Consider the following 17,234-nt stretch of genomic DNA (forward strand, 5'->3'; position numbering starts at 1 on the left):
GGCACAAATTCCAGACTCCGGGGTAGTACTGCGTAGAAAACCCAATATCACTTTGCCAGACCCGGGGATCGAATCCGAAACCTCAACACTACAGGCATACCGTAATATAACAACGCCACCAAAGCTTTCAACAGTTTAACAATTGAAAATATTGCCTATCTAATCATGCGAAATTAAAATTATAACATTTTTGATCTGACGATCCATTCGGGTACGATTTCCACTCCCAAAAACAATGAGTGTTTTTAGTGAAAAAATAAATAATTGTTCGACTTATTCGACGGATCATTGAATGCATACCATCATAGTTTTACATTAATACTCGAAACAGCTGTCACTACACACATGAGACTAGGTCTAAAATAAAAGTAACACGATTGCATACATTCATATCAGTAGAGGACTCGCGCACGCCACTCGCGACCGCACCGCGGCAAGATGAGCATCGTCGTACTCGCGCTGTGTGCGACCATCGTCGCTCTGCTGTATTACCTGTCCGTGAAGAACTTTAGCTACTGGAAGAACAAGAATGTGCCGCATCTCAAACCGCTGCCGCTGTTGGGCAACTATAGTGAATACATTCTAATGAAAAAATATATCGGCCATGTGAGCCAAGATATGTGTCGACAATTTCCAAAAGAACCCTACTTCGGCGCGTTCTACGGCACAGAGCCGACCCTCGTGATTCAGGACCCGGAGATCATCAAACTGGTGTTCACTAAGGATTTTTACTATTTTCATAGCAGAGAAAACTCTAAATACACAACCAAGGAAGTGACAACACAGAATCTTTTCTTCAATCATGGTGACACATGGAAGGTGGTACGCCAGAACTTAACACCTTTATTCTCTTCAGCAAAAATGAAGAACATGTTTTATTTGATAGAGAAATGTGGACATAGTTTGGAAAAATTGGCAGATGAAGAAAGAGCGATATCGGAGGTGGTCGAAGTGAAGTCTCTAATGAGCAGGTACACAATGGACTGCATCGGATCTTGTGTTTTTGGTATCGATACAAAGACAATGGAGAAATCTTCAGAAGTCAACCCGTTCGTAGAAATGGGTGACATCATATTTCAAACTTCAAGATTCATGGGATATATGTTAGTGTTCCGTGCTATTTGGCCAAAAATATTTTATGGCTTGGGATTAAAGTACTTCCCGAAAGACATAGACAACTTTTTCAAAAGCCTAATGTTGGGCGTTTTCGAAAGACGGGATCATAAGCCGACATCCCGTCACGACTTCGTTGATTTAGTGCTTGCTTTGAAGCAGAACAGCCACATCATCGGAGACAGCTTAAATCCGAAATCTGCAGGTAACAAGAAAATAGAAGTGGAAGTCACTGATGACCTGCTCGTGGCCCAATGTATTGTGTTTTTTGGTGCCGGGTATGAAACATCCGCAAGTACATTAGCGTGTGCGCTTTATGAGCTTGCAAAAAATCAGGAGGCGCAGAGACGAGCTCAGGAGGAAGTGGACGAGTACTTGTGCCGGCGCAACAACAAGTTAGTGTATGAGTGTGTGACCGAGCTGCCGTATATCGAGGCGTGCCTGAACGAGACTATGCGCCTATATCCGGTGCTGCCGGTGCTCACGCGAGAGGTGGTCGAGGACTATACGTTCCCTTCAGGCCTGCAGGTGGACAAAGGCGTGCGCGTGCACTTGCCGGTGTACCACCTGCACCGCCACCCCGAGTACTTCCCCGAGCCTGACGCCTTTCGTCCTGACCGGTTCTACGGCGCTGCCAAGGAAGACATTAAGCCCTACACGTTCTTCCCATTCGGCGAGGGTCCGAGACAATGCATTGGTAAGTAATTTATCTTATTTTTAGCGTAATTAGTGTTATCGAGAGGATAAGGTGATTTTTAAGGATTATAGATAGATAACCATATTTTTTTGTGTATCAATAATACCCTTGGACGTGCATTTTGGTGATAAAATACACAGAAAAATGGTTTAAATAAGATTTGTTATTAATAAATGAAAATAATCAATTCGGCTGAAGTTAATATTAACTAAGTGTTGCCAATGAGTCACAAAACACATCACGCCTTGACACCCGAAAGGGTAGGCGAATAATATTATAATAATTCTTTGTTTCAGCAGTAATGTGAACAAACATTACAAATAAAGGCATATAGAATGTATATAAAAAAATTGAACTAAAGTGTTTATGAACTGCGGTATTCAAATAAAGCCTTAACTCGTGTTAATGATACCGTTGCTCGCATCTTACAAGACTGAATTAGGTATGGTACAATAATTAATCAAAACGTTAGCGAAATAATGGCATTTTAATACAGTTAGAAACAAATAATAAAAGCAAATGTCGAAACTGAATGAACTTAACATGAATAAACATTTTTTTTGTTTATAAAAAAATATTTACCTCTCCGGTGCAATCTATGTATTTACTTTTTGACCGTTTGTGATAGGAGCTGATAGGAAGTGGAAAAATCCAATTACACTTTATCTGACCTGGGGATTTGAAGCCAGGATCTTAGAGCAAGAAATGAAAATCTATATTTTCGCCCCCCTGTTTAGGGCGCTCTTCTTAGAATGCGTAATGGCGCAAGTATCTAAAATGTTTAGAGCCACTGCAGTTGAGTTTATATTGATTACATAAATAACAAACAATATATTGACAACTCTTTTCCAGCATTCTAAGAAAGCATCCATTTCGCGCCAAAATGAAAACATGGTAAGGCTAATTTACATTTCTATTTATAGGACTGCGATTTTCGAAAATGCAGACGACGGCGGGTCTCATTACCATTTTGAAGAAATACCGAGTGGAGTTAGCTGACGGGACACCCACCAAGCTGGACTTCTATCCCACGACGTTCCTGACAAACACAAGGAATGCGCTTAATTTGAAGTTCATACCGCGCGAAGAATGGCAGCAAAGAGTTTTTGCTCGTTAATTTTAATACCTCTGTACCTGTATGACGATGAATTGTGAATTTATTATAATAAAAAGTTTAATGTTTTTGTTATTAAAATTGTACAAAAATCATGAGTATTTAGTATATTTTTTTATTGTCTGGTAAATATTTGATGTTGATTGGTGTGTGCAAATGTACGCGTATGTCATAGATTCTATAAATTGAAATAAAAACCAATTTGATTGATTACTTGCAATTTTTTTTTATCTTTTAAGTACTCACAAGTGATAAAACTCTGTTCCGTGATATAAAATAATATTTCAAGTGGAAAATTTTGAAACATATTTTGTTTTTAGTATCAGAATATAATATTACATATTATTTTGACCTTATTTTTATTTAATTTTAAACGGTTTTCAAACTTATAAACCACATAATTTCAAATGATTCTGCAAATCGTTCTGATGGTGGTTAGATTTTACATAAATTATGAAAGGGACGCCGGGAGCAATCGGGTTATAGGACCCGTCACAACTGGGCCCTTATTCTGTATGGTAGTGTAAACGCGTAACGCGGCCGTGTCATGTTATCTTCGAGAAATGTGCGTGGAATGGTATTCTGTAAGCCAAATTTCTATAGTCCTAAACATGATGCGTTGTGTTACGTGCTTGTTACGCACTGTCAAAATAATGTGCGGGATAGAGAATAAGGCCCCTGGTTCCTTCTCTTACTATATCGTTTATTGCTTGAGAGTTTTGAATCCGTTTCCAGATTTGATAGTATATTCTCGATCAGTACTTTCTATCTACGGTCTTCAAATATGCTTACAACTTGAGGCAAAAAAAACAACTTTGGAACAACAATTAGATTCCGCTCAGATGACAAGCGTCAGACGCGCGTTAATAACTTCTGTACTAGCTCGCGTTGGCATGTGAAGCCCCGATCAAAATACATTTACTGGTAGTAGGTCTCACATATGTGAGAGTCCGCTTAGGTAGGTACCACCGCAATGTCTATTTCTGCCGCCAAGCACCAGTGTGTAGTCACTGTTGTGTTCCGGTTTGAAGGACATTGTAGTCAGTGTAAATAATGAGACTTTACATCTAATGTCTCAGGATCGCTCATCTAATGTCTCAGTGGAATACCAAACAATACTTTGTGATTCAAGGTATTGGATGGTGTTTTTGCTGTTTATGGGCGGCCGTATCCATCAGGCGAACGGCAACCTTATCTCGTCATTCATAGCAAAAGGCAATAAAAAAAATAACATACAAAATATGTGTAGTTGTAAACGCGCGTGTGAACGAAGTCTTAGCCTGTTATTCCGAAATAGGCAATATTTTCAAAATCTTTCGCTTTCGTAATAAATAAGATGGAAGTAGAAATAAAGGTATTGTATTGAAATATGTATACATTTTTAAAATTTTGTTATACTCTCCCCTTAACACTTTATTTTCGCTTTGGAGCAAATAATAAAAATATAAAAGATATTGTATACATTTTTTTTAACTTAATTTTCAATTACCGCTTTATTATTACGTCAGTAAATAATGAAAAAACAAATTAGTACCAAATATTCAATAATAATGCGTAAGTAACCGCCCATCGGTAACACTATGACGGTTAATCCATTAAACCGATTTTCATGAAATTTGGTAAGTCTGAACCACAAGAAAGGACGTACGATTTCCAAATATTCGTTCCAAACTAAATTCCACACGGACAAAAAAAAGGCCAAAGCCGCGAGCAAAAGGTGAGGGACGTAATATTTTTTACTTGTTTATTACTACAGTAATATTCGACACAATAAAGTCATTTAAAACATTTAAATTCCCGCCTTAAATATATTAAATACCAACTCTTTGATAATCGTGCTTGTCGCTGGTTTCAAGAAAAATAATGTTATTCAAACTGCTAGAATGGTTAGCAACTCCATGTAACATATCTAGTTTTAATTTAATATAAAACGCACTCTTAATAAAATAATGACCTATTTCAAAATTGATAATTTGTGGCAGTCGTCGGACAACTAATTTTTGTTAGCTATCTTTTTTTGAAATTGCCATAAAATTGAGCTTATTAAAGATAAGTAGAAAATTAAACCTATAGCATGAAAAAATAGAAAAAACTAAAAGGTCGCAAACAGAAATTGGATGTTTGACGATTTCCACAAATTGGCAATTTTGGAATGAGTCATTATTTTATTAAGAGTGCGAAAATGTTTGGCTGCATCAAAATGCCTACATTCAGTATTAACTATTAATGAGATAAATTTACTTCTTAATGGCCTCTCAACCGTACATCGTATCAGATTATATATATTATACCTTGTAGTATTTAAATAAAAAAACATTTAAAGCTATGTCTCAAGTATATTTGTTACCTGGGATCTGTATAATTTGGGTATTCTTTAGGCAATGTATGTAATGAGTGGGGCGTTCAAGCAATGTATGAAATATTGAATATTGTCCATAACATACTGGATTTGGGATTACAATTCCTAGGGATTTTATAGAGCGCTTGCTGGTCTATCAGCAATGTATAAAAGAAATCGATTTTTGTATTGATCAATGTAATTATAAAATGACTGGATAAATTAAACAATTTATTATTATAGCATTTTAAACGCCTTCGGCTTACTCTCTGGACTTAAAAAAAGAAAAAGTTATATCCTCAGAACGATAACAAGCATAGAAGGAATCTAAATCATCCGCATATATTTTTCCTTTTTTTTTCAAATAGGCTAAAATCGTTGAAAGAACAAGACAAATATTATGTTGCTAAGATCGGCTTGTCGTCTACCGTGGTCACCTCTATGATGCCGAATAAAAAGCAAATTAATATCAAATGTTACAACTTGTTAACGCGCAAACACAATTTAGTTTCTTTATACTTATGTCAGAAGGAATCGTAACACAATTATTACTTCTGTGCTTGTTCTGGGGTTATATCATAGAAATTGTCAAGTCGGTTAGGTTAGGTTATAAACTGTACATAATTTATCCAGAAATAAAACTTTCCTTGATCTTGTCTTTTATAGACAATATCGGATGCGTATTTTTTATTATATAGAATATCTAGGAAAAGTATAAAATAAATTATATTTAATTATCATTTCATACATTACCTAAATGTTTCAAGTATTCTATACGTTGCCTAGGACATTAGAAAAGAAAACCTTTAGACAATAGTCTAGAATACCGAGTTATACACATGATCGATGACACATTTAAGTATATTAAACGTGTGGAGAGTGCAATGTGTATATAGGTGCTTATTTTTTATATGTCTTGGGCGAGTGTATTGCGCGTCACTTGCGACTGCACCGCGCACGATGAGCGTCGTCGTACTCGCGCTGTGTGTAACCATCTCCGCTCTGCTGTACTACCTGTCTGTGAGGAAGTTCAGCTACTGGAGGAACAAGAATGTGCCGCATCTTAAACCGCTGCCGCTGCTGGGCAACTATGGCGAATACATTTTAATGAAGAAATATGTCGGCCATGTCAGCCAGGAAATGTGTCGTAAATTTTCGAAGGAACCTTATTTCGGCGCATTTTACGGCACGGAGCCGACCCTCGTGATCCAGGACCCGGAGATCATCAAACTGGTGTTCACTAAGGATTTCTACTATTTCCATAGCAGAGAAATCGCAAAATACACGCCTAATGAAGTGACAACACAAAACCTCTTCTTTACGCAAGGAGACAAATGGAAGGTGGTGCGACAGAACTTAACACCTTTATTCACTTCGGCAAAAATGAAGAATATGTTTTATTTGATAGGAAAATGTGGGCATACACTGGAAAAATTTTTGGACGAAGAAACACCGATGTTTGGGATGGTTGAAGCAAAGTCCTTGATGATCAAATATACGATGGACTGCATCGGTTCCTGCGTTTTCGGGATCGAAACAGGCGCGATGGAGATAACCAAACAAAAAAACGTATTCGTTACAATGGGTGAAATAATTTTCAACACTTCAAAATTCCATGGCTACAAGCTGGTGTGCCGTGCCATCTGGCCGAAAATATTTTACGCGTTAGGGTTGAAGTACTATTCTACTGAAATAGATATTTTTTTCAAGAGCCTTTTGATGGGTGTTTTCGAAAAGCGGAATTTTAAGCCGACAGCGCGCCAAGACTTTGTTGATCTAGTGCTTGCTTTGAAGCAGAAAAAACACATCATCGGAGACAGCTTAAATTCGAAGTCTATGGACATCAAGAAGATAGAAATGGAAGTCACCGATGATCTGCTTGTCTCCCAATGTATTGTGTTCTTCGCTGCTGGCTTTGAATCATCCGCAAGTACATTATCGTGTGCTCTATATGAGCTTGCAAAGAACCAGGAAGCGCAAAGACAAGCTCAGGAGGAGGTGGACGAGTACCTGCGCCGGCGCAACAACAAGTTAGTGTATGAGTGCGTGACCGAGCTGCCGTACATCGAGGCGTGCCTGAACGAGACCATGCGGCTGTATCCCGTGCTGCCGGTGATCACGCGAGAGGTGGTCGAGGACTACACGTTCCCTTCGGGCCTGCAGGTGGACAAAGGCGTGCGCGTGCACTTGCCGGTGTACCACCTGCACCGCCGCCCCGAGTACTTCCCCGAACCGGACGCCTTTCATCCTGAACGGTTCTACGGCGACGCCAAAAACGACCTCAAACCCTACACATTCTTCCCGTTCGGCGAGGGACCGAGGCAATGTATCGGTACGTACGTTTTACTTATCTCATTTTTTCTTATGTCCATACTATAATTACACTATTGATTGCCTTGAATAATTTTCAATAACAAAGACAGATTTTTTTTTATAAAATACCATAATAAAATAAAAAATATAATACTTTTTGTTAAGTTTATGCTAGTGAATTATTTCATTATTCATGATGTTTCGCTTGTGGTTGAAATTTTACATTTATTTTCTCGCACGCTTAAGGCAAAGGAATTTTAGGACATAGTTATAATGACCTGGTAATCGATCACAAATACATAATATATTAAGTACTTTAGTAGAGTCAATGCAGCGGGTAAAGGCCAATGATTGTACACTTATTGATAAGCTGATCGATAGTTAAATGTACCAATCTGTAAGTGCACGATGATCTAGTTGGGAATGAAAGGGTCTGCCGAGAATTTAATTAAAAAAACTCAAGGCACACACCTCTCATTTAATTTTCTAAGTTACGTGTGTTTATCAATTATCGTTTGCTTTAAACTTGAAGGATAACATTGTAAATTTATTTAAGCCCGCGGTAGATGATTATCTGTAACCACTAAAAATACACAGTAAAATAAATGATTAAATGCTCCCGTACCTTTTTCCTAGTCATCTTAGTGGTCAATATGTATAAATATGACTTTTAAGTGGGATCCGTCTTGCCTTAATACTTTAACCTGGCTTATGAACAAAAAATGCTTATGTGCTAAAATTAACGTGGAAAATAAGGTTATATATTTTATATATATTTGGAAGAGAATCAAACACAGTATGCTATTCTTAAATATGTCCATCGATTTATATCGAATTTTTTATATCAACTTTACATATGATATAAGAATGGTATTTTTATTATTTAAATGTGCTAATCAATGGACACATTTTATTGATAAGCCGTTACGAGGTTATTATATTCCTGGTGGATAACAGTGCCATATGTGGAATATTTTTAGTATATTCGTCAAAATGAACACTCAATTGTTTTGAGCGCAAGTGAACTTGAGATGATTATTACTAAAGCATCACACAAGTATGAAATGTTCAAATTGTATCTCACGGCTATATCCGCAAAGGGGTTGGCAGTCTAGCACGAAAGCACCGACATTTTGGCGACTACATCCATCCTCCATTGTGATGGAATATGTTTAATTCATAGCTTATCGTTTTTTGTCAAATAAGGTAACATTCGCAAAGTTTTAAGTCTCCACGCGCCACATAAATTTAACGTCTTGGGAGATCATTTGAATTTCGTAAGGTTTTTATTAAAATATTTTCAAATATTTTTTTTTGGTTATTCGCAAATAAATTTATGAATATTTGGTACTAAATGATGAGACGAGGAAGCAGCTTATCTAACTCCCACGCCTAAACCTACCCTCAACTTGTACAAAGTATATTTATACACGTTAAGCATCATAAACCGTATTTTAATACAAATTCGACTTAAAACAAAATAGTTATCCGTTACTATAATTTTCTCCCGAGGTTTCGAAAACTTTGCAGCCTTCGTTGTCACGAGCGGACTAAGGTGTTGGTCATCCGAAAAGTCAAAGTTACAATATCGACCTACATTTTACGATTATATAATTATAATATAAGAATCGCGATAAAATCCGCAAAATAGTTTTGATTTTAATGTCTAATATTCGCGTAAACATAAGAAATAAATATATAGTTACTTCTAGAGTTTACAACACATTTATATCTTTTTAGGTTTACGCTTCTCCAAAATGCAGACGACCGTCGCCATGATCACTGTTCTGAAGAAATACAACGTGGAGTTGGCTGAAGGCACACCCACCAAACTGGAGTTCTGCCCTAGCGCATTCCTAACCCATCCTAACGCAGCGCTGAACTTTAAGTTCATACCACGCGACGGATGGGAACAAAGAGTTTACGTAAAATAATTATCAAAATTTATGTTTTTTTTATTACAATTAAATGGCTAAAAGCATGCCGTTCGCCTGATGGTCAATGATACGCCCGCTCTTAAACAGTAACAACATCATATAGAATTTTAAGTTAATAAGTACTGTGTGGCACTGTTCTTGTCGCTTAGTGACAAGTCGTTAAGTATCATAATGGGTAGTATTTACGCTGGCTACAGAGATTCAACTATATGTTAATTAACTGGCTACAATATAATTTAAAGCGGAACATAATAGTGCCGTGCAAAGCGCAAAATCGGTATGTCAGGGAAACCCTGTTTCTAGATAATCGAAGTTTTGTAACTATAGTTTTATAGTTATGTATGTATGTAAAACCGAGATAGAGAAACTCTTTTAAGGTTTTTTTTTCAAGTTCTAAATAGGATATCGTTGTTTAGGTAAGTTCATTGGATGGGTATTACTTTAAGCTATCTGACGACATAAAAATCAAGATTTTATTTTATTTTGAGATACCGCTTTTGAGCTTAGCATGGCAGTACAGTGATTGCACACTATTACTTCGCGATAGAAATAAATAATACAGTAACCAAACGGCCTCTCGCATACGAGTGACTTACCACCAGTAAGGTGTTAAAACCCGCCATAGTGGCTCACGTAAGTGTGTCGCATTCCGGGATCTACCTGTGTATATCTGCTTCCAACAGGCCGGCATAATTGTCGACTGTCAACGGCAACTCTCGTCAGTCGAAATTCTATTAAACCCTATTCCACTTACCATCCGGTACAGTGGGGTCACATTAAATGAACATGTATATCTTAGAGACATCTAAATATATATAACTCAAAGGTGACTGACTGACTGACAGTGATCTATCAACGCACAGCCCAAACCACTGGACGGATCGGGCTGAAATTTGGCATGCAGGTAGATGTTATGACGTAGGCATCCTCTAAGAAAGGATTTTCATAAATTCTACCCCTAAGGGGATAAAATAGGGGATGATGAAAGTTTGTATAAATCTTCTTAGATTTTCGACAGATTGAACTGAAATTAAAGATTGGAGCTACTATGATGAAGACGTTCGCTTAAATAGTATTTTGATTAATTCAACCCCCACGGGGATAAAATTAGTTTGAACCTTTCAGTACCGGGAAAATATGTAGCAAGACTTTTTTCATAGAGTGGACTTTTATCCCGAAAAACTCCTTCACACAGGCGAAGCCGCGAGCAATTAACTTATAAAGTGTGTACCTGCACAAGTTCCTTATACTTAAAACTAGCATTTGCCTACGGCTCCATCTTAGTGAAATTGTTTTTCCGTGATAAAAAGATGCCAATAGCGTCTGTGGTTATGTAACTTCCTATTAGTAAAGGCATTTTCAAAATCGGTCCAGTAGTTCCAGACAAGCCTTCACACACCTATAAACTATTCTTTATTATATTTTTTTTTTCCCAAATGATTCAAGTTCATATATTTAATTATCGAAATGGGTGTAGAATTTGTGTCTCACATAGGGTGAGGTGGGGGGACTATTTGATACGTAATTGGTCCCCCCATTATTATTATGAGTATAGAAAAATAACTAAGGGTTTCGGACGCCTAGAGTGCCCACCTAAAAGTCCGGTATGTTTGTATAAGCCTTGCCAAGCTAACAAACGTAGGGTCATGTAAAAAAACAATATAAATTAAATTTTTTTTTTTTTTTTTTTTTTTTTTTGTAATGGGCGGCCTTATCGCTACAAGCGATCTCTTCCAGGCAACCTTTGTATGGAAAGAAACAAAAAGCACAAGTATAGACAGCGGTGTACAACAAGAAGAAACAAAAAGAAAATAATAAATAAATCCTAATACTTATATAAAATATGAAAATATACTAATATATATATATATATGAATTAATAAATTAAAATGGTGTTATTTTGCACTATGTTTTGGAGAGGTAGTGGATTTTAACTAGTTTTTTAAACGTAATTAAAGATTTGGCTTGTTTTATTTTTAGCGGCAGGGCATTCCAAAGACGGATCGCTTGTACAGTAAAAGATCGGTCATAGAAGTTAGCGGTATGTGCGGGTGTCTTAAGAAGAAAGGTGTGGGAAGAACGCAGAGATCGAGAGTGGGAGTGATGCAAGAATTCAAAACGCTCTTTGAGATATTGTGGGGAAGTAGGGTTAAATAGGATATTAAATAACAAAGTCAGAATGTGCATATTCCGGCGAAAACGGAATATGCACATTCCGTTATATTATAATAAAATATTATTTTATTATTATCAATATAATAATACCATTTATCATTATACATGCACTCCTGACCCTTTTAGATAAGTCCATTTTAAGTCACCTATGTTTGCAATTACGACTCACTTTGGGTACCTACTTTTATTATGATACTAGCTTTTGCTCGCGGCTTCGCCCGCGTGAAAGAATTTTTAAAGTCCCGCTATATATTTTCCCGTGATAGAAAGTAGCCTATAACTTTCTCTGCGTCAACAATCTGCATATACGGCTGGGGTCTTCGTTTTATAACATATTTTTAAAAAAATTTTTAAGAGGAACAATTTCGTCATACATATTTGTTGCATAACTTTAACTGTTTACGCAGAACACGCAATATAATCTCTGAGAAGTTATAAATATTCCCCGTTTTTGCAACATTTTTCATTACTGCTCCGCTTCTTTTGATCATAGCGTGATGATATATAGCCTATAGCCTTCCTAGATAAGTGAGCTATCCAAGACTAAAATAATGTTTCAGTTCGAACGAAACTACCTCCCCACCAATTTTACCCAAATCGGTTCATCCGTTCTTGAGTTATAAATAGTGTAACTAACACAACTTTCTTTTATATATATAGATAGATAAGAGGCAAACAGGCATACGATTCACCTTATTGTAAGTGATTACCGTCGTCCATAAACATCTACAGTACTAGGGAGCATAGAGATGGCTCGGGGGTATCTAGAGAATTCTACCACGGCATATTCTTCCTGTGGTAGGTGGCGACTAAGACTTATAGAGAGTCGTGTGGCGTGCTCGCTCGACTATAGCGACTTCGATGTGGACGAAAATGCGGGTAGTCGATCTCCCGATGTAGATGCCAAAGGCGTTCTTTAGCGTACGGAGGCATTTCAATCCCCTAAATCAGAGGAAGAACCTTCCCGCGCAGCTATCTTACTGCAACAAGATACCACGGGGCCGTCCAGCATGCGCCGAAGGAGCCCACTGCGGGTTTTGGTTGGTATGCCGGTATAGGGTATAGGAGTTAGAAACTGTTCTATACTTGCTCAGATGATCCTATACTCCCCAGTATATATGTCCATACATATAAAGATGATCGAATAAATATAATATAATAATAATAATATCAGCCCTGTATTATATACTGTCCCACTGTTGGGCACGGGCCTCCTCTACTGCCGAGAGGGAATAGGCCTTAGTCCATCACGGTTTCCTCACGATGTTTTCCTTCACCGTTAAAGCAAGCGATAATTCACAAAGAATACACACATATTTTTTTAGAAAAGTCAGAGGTGTGTGCTCTTGGGATTTGATCCTGCGGACATTCGTCTCGGCAGTCCATTCCACAACTAACTAGGCTATCGCCGCTTTTCAATCGAATAAATATCCTATCTCTATTCTGCCTCCTCTCCTTAACCGTCTTTAAAAAAGGAGGGGGTTCTCAATTTGATTTTAATTGCCCTTTATTCGCATGCAATGAGTTAGCGATCATGCTTTTAAAAGCATGATGTACAAATACTGGCTTAGTTTTACGACCTGCCACCAAGATAATTTAGTTCCGAGCGAACGAACCTTTTATTTATAACATGCATGGTAAAGTGACCCCTTTTCACCTGATGGTAAGTGGAGTGTGGTCCAAAAGAATGTCGACTGACGAGAGATGATTATCCCTCGGCAGTTGACGCAACTATTTGCAGATAACATTCATAATCGCATAAGTGACCTTACGAGATATCTACATATATGTACACATTATAAAGACAGTCCCCTTTTCTGTCTGTTTAACTGTTATCGAATTTCTCAAAATACTACTCAACGGATTTTTATGAAATTTGTTATGGAGATACTTTAAGATTCTGGGAAAAATTTTGCGGGACTTTTATTCCGGAAAATGCGAGCGAAGCCGCAAGCAAAAGCCAGTTGTTAAAAAAAGAGCAAAACTCAAATACGTGTGGAATCTTTACTAACTAATTATAGAATTAAGTTCAGGCACCTGCATCAAGAATGTTATTTACTTAATCCTTTATTTGACTTCTGCATACACTTAGGAACAAGTATATGTGAGTAAGGATCTGTTATATTATGAGACGTTAATGTATTCCGATGTATTTTGAGGTTTAGTATGTCTTGCAATACTACTTTTTTTTGATTATTGCTGCACAAACCCGACAATACAATTTTACTTAATTCTATTCACACTCTGCTACTTATTTATATATATGTATGTCTTAAAGTAGTGTAAACGGCGTATATTACATTTAGGGCTGCCATCCGTCCGGGACTTCCCGGATTTGTCCTAGTTTGAAGGGCGTCCAAGAGACGTCTGGCAGGTGTTTTCAAAAATTATCCGGGTCCGGGGAAATCCAATTTTATTATAAATTTTATTATTTAACAATACCTGTCCTGTAGGTACTGTCTCACTGTTGGGTATGGGCTTCTGTTGAGATTTATGCGAATCCACGCTTTCCTAGTGCTTTTTTTTAATCCGTTTGTGGATTGCTTTAAGAAATCCGCACCCGGTCTAAAAAAAAAATACGATTATTATGACAAACAAATAATGGTGTTGTGGTACAGTACTCGGTAGCAAAATTTCACAATTCAGGCAACAGAAAAAATACAACACTCGGCAGTAATATTAGAAAGAGGTCATTTATAAACTTCTGCTTCGAAAAGCATCGTCTCCGTTTTCATTTGTTATTTTGTTGATTGTTTTTCTAACTCTCAACTTCTAATATTTACTGCCGAGTGCCGAGTACTCTATCTCAGAAGTCCTTTGTATTTTTTTATAAGTCTCGAATCACGTAACAATAACACCATGTTTATGCTCAGTTTACGAACCTATGCCAGTAGGCACTTATATCGAGCGCTTAAATAAAAATTTTGTTTGCAACTTGCAAAACCACTCATTGGTTACAAAATATACTGTCAAAATATATAAGAACGTAAAGTTTATATGCCTTGATGTATACTGATAAAGAAATTATGTCGACGCTGCGATACTGTTTTAATAAAGTGATTTTAATTAAGCTGTAATATACCTTCTTAATCGAGTCCTTTCACAGGGCCTTATTTTTCACGATAATGGAAACTCGTAACTCGGCCGTGTTACGTTATCTTCATGAAATTATCGTGGAATGGTATGCATTCTGTATGTTAATTTTATCTTGAAAAATGTATTATTATAATTTTCTTTGGTATGTACGATAATTAAATAAGAATAAGAAATTAGAGACAAGTGAGTGTGATTCTCAAAAAAATGTATAGAGTAAATGAGAATACGACAGAATAGGATCAAAGAGAATTGTAATAGAATAGGATAAATAATAAAATAGATATTGTCTTAAAGAGGAAATTATAACCAGAAAATTGTGAATAAAAGTATGTTAAGTGGAGTAACTTAAGTATAACGCTAACTTTAAGATATAAAAGATAATAAAACACATAAAAAACAAAGCAAAAAGCACAAGATGAAAGAAAAAACACGCTACGTGGCATCTGTGCTGTCCAAACCAACGACAGACTTCGGAGCAAGAACCCATCAATCGGGATAAGAGGGTAAAAGGTATTCTCAATAATCTGTTTATTTGGTTAACCCTTTTGCGGGTTATATAAACAAAAGTTAATAATAAAATATTGCTGATAAATTCAAATGAACAATGGTAGAGTAAAATTTGTACTACGCAAATCAATTTTAAACTTTGAATTTGAATTTGGACCTCATGTAAGAACTCGATTGTAAACCGTTTAACACTTTTCGTAACCTATATAACGTCAGCCCTTATTATATACTGTCCCACTGCTGGGCACGGACCTCCTCTAGTACTGAGAGGGATTAGGCCTTAGTCCACCACGCTGACCTGGTACGGATTGATAGATTTCACACACCCTCAAAATTCCCATACAGAATTTTTCAGGTATGCAGGTTTCCTCACGATGTATTCTTTCACCGTAAAAGCAAGCGGTATTTCACAAAGAATACACACATAATTTTAGAAAATTCAGAGGTGTATGCCCTTGGGATTTGAACCTGTGGACATTCGTTTTGGTAATCCGTTCCATGCCCAACCAGGCTATCGTAACCTAAACTGATAAAAATAACCTGGCCCAGACCTAGAAGGTAACCTTTTCGGTCCGTTCTTCGGGGTAACCACTCGGTTTTTACTCCATGTACTTACTACTAGCGGCGAATGAGCGAACGATACATTATAGTGTTCGTATTGTACAATTAACAATTTGTATATTAACGCCTGTAATAAATATTATAGCAATTGCTTTAGTATGCGTAATAACTTCTAAGGTAGCACAGGAGTAAACGTAATACACACTCTACCAATGTATAGCTAAAGGACACGTCCACTTTTTAACCGATATCAAAAAAAGGAGGAGGTACTCAATCCGACTGTATTTTTTTTATTTTCACTAGGCACCGACTCGAAAATTAGTAACCAGTATTGTGGTAATGTTGAATATTTTTTTGGTTTTTAGTGTTTTTTTAAGACGGTATAGTTATTTGTTATTTTTTTTGTATGGGCGATGGTTCTTTTTTTCGAACAAATTCCATCCAACCTCAAACATATTGGATAATAAAATGGCAGAAATGTGCAGCTTGGAATCATAAAAAGACTAATTTTAGACCCCTGTATTTATGAGAAAAATAAAAAATAATTGAATTGGCAGAGTAACTCGGAAACATTGATTCGTCAAAAGAGGTGGAATGAGTAATTAACTAGAATTTTGTTTTTTAATATAGCTGTCAATTATTACTTATCATGCGCGAATACAAAGGGAAAATAAATAAAAGAAAGGTAATTCGCGTTTGTTTTTGCGGATGCATTCCAATGTAGCATATATATTTCGAAAACGTTGATTTTTGGCTACAATAAAACTAACGTCTTTAAAATTAAATTATTAATTTAAATAAGCTCCTTTTTAAAATTCCATCCAAATATAATATATAAATTATCTCGCTTAAAACTTTGTCGAATAAAAATCAGTTTTATATGTGTAACAATGCGCCTCACAAGAAGTTAAGTACAAATAAAATTTAAGGAGTAAGAACTAATATTCTAAATTCTAATTTTCTATAATGTTTTGATGTTTGTTAAAAGTATATTGATATAGATGGCGACTTTTCACACGGACAAAGCCGCATGCAATATCTAGTTAAAAATAAAAGTGTACCAACCGGTATGCTTGTTTAAAAAACGCAAATAACTAAATAAAATAATGTTTGTGATATACAACTATTAAAGCCGTGGCGACATTACCCATTAGGGTGAGCCGCTCGGTCGCCCGTCGCGCGATTTGTGCCGGCCCAGTGCGCCGCAACGCACTGTCGCTTCGCTGAAGATTGCGCCACTGTTCATTAAATAGTTTACGTAGAGGTAAAAGTAACTTACATACTATGTTATACTGTAGTTTATTTTTTAAACAAAAGGTCTAAAAAGGGTTGTTTGATTACAAAAGTTGTCCATAACTGAAGCAACTGTCATGGACAGTACGA

At 36.6% G+C, this 17,234-nt stretch overlaps 2 protein-coding genes across 2 annotated transcripts; both read left to right on the top strand.

Annotated features, from left to right (window-relative positions):
• Positions 1-275: 275 nt before the first annotated feature.
• On the top strand, positions 276-3,137 carry LOC115454718 (cytochrome P450 6B2). Its single transcript, XM_030183438.2, has 2 exons — positions 276-1,810; positions 2,734-3,137. The coding sequence occupies exons 1-2, from the start codon at positions 439-441 to the stop codon at positions 2,925-2,927; spliced, it is 1,566 nt and encodes a 521-aa protein (XP_030039298.2). The 5' UTR covers positions 276-438; the 3' UTR covers positions 2,928-3,137.
• A 3,052-nt stretch (positions 3,138-6,189) lies between these two features.
• Positions 6,190-9,522, top strand: LOC115453762 (cytochrome P450 6B4). The gene is made up of 2 exons (XM_030182485.2): positions 6,190-7,594; positions 9,316-9,522. The coding sequence occupies exons 1-2, from the start codon at positions 6,223-6,225 to the stop codon at positions 9,507-9,509; spliced, it is 1,566 nt and encodes a 521-aa protein (XP_030038345.2). The 5' UTR covers positions 6,190-6,222; the 3' UTR covers positions 9,510-9,522.
• Positions 9,523-17,234: the final 7,712 nt, after the last annotated feature.

The sequence above is a fragment of the Manduca sexta genome, chromosome 9, assembly GCF_014839805.1.
Source record: "Manduca sexta isolate Smith_Timp_Sample1 chromosome 9, JHU_Msex_v1.0, whole genome shotgun sequence".
Classification (NCBI taxonomy): Eukaryota; Metazoa; Arthropoda; class Insecta; order Lepidoptera; family Sphingidae; genus Manduca; species Manduca sexta.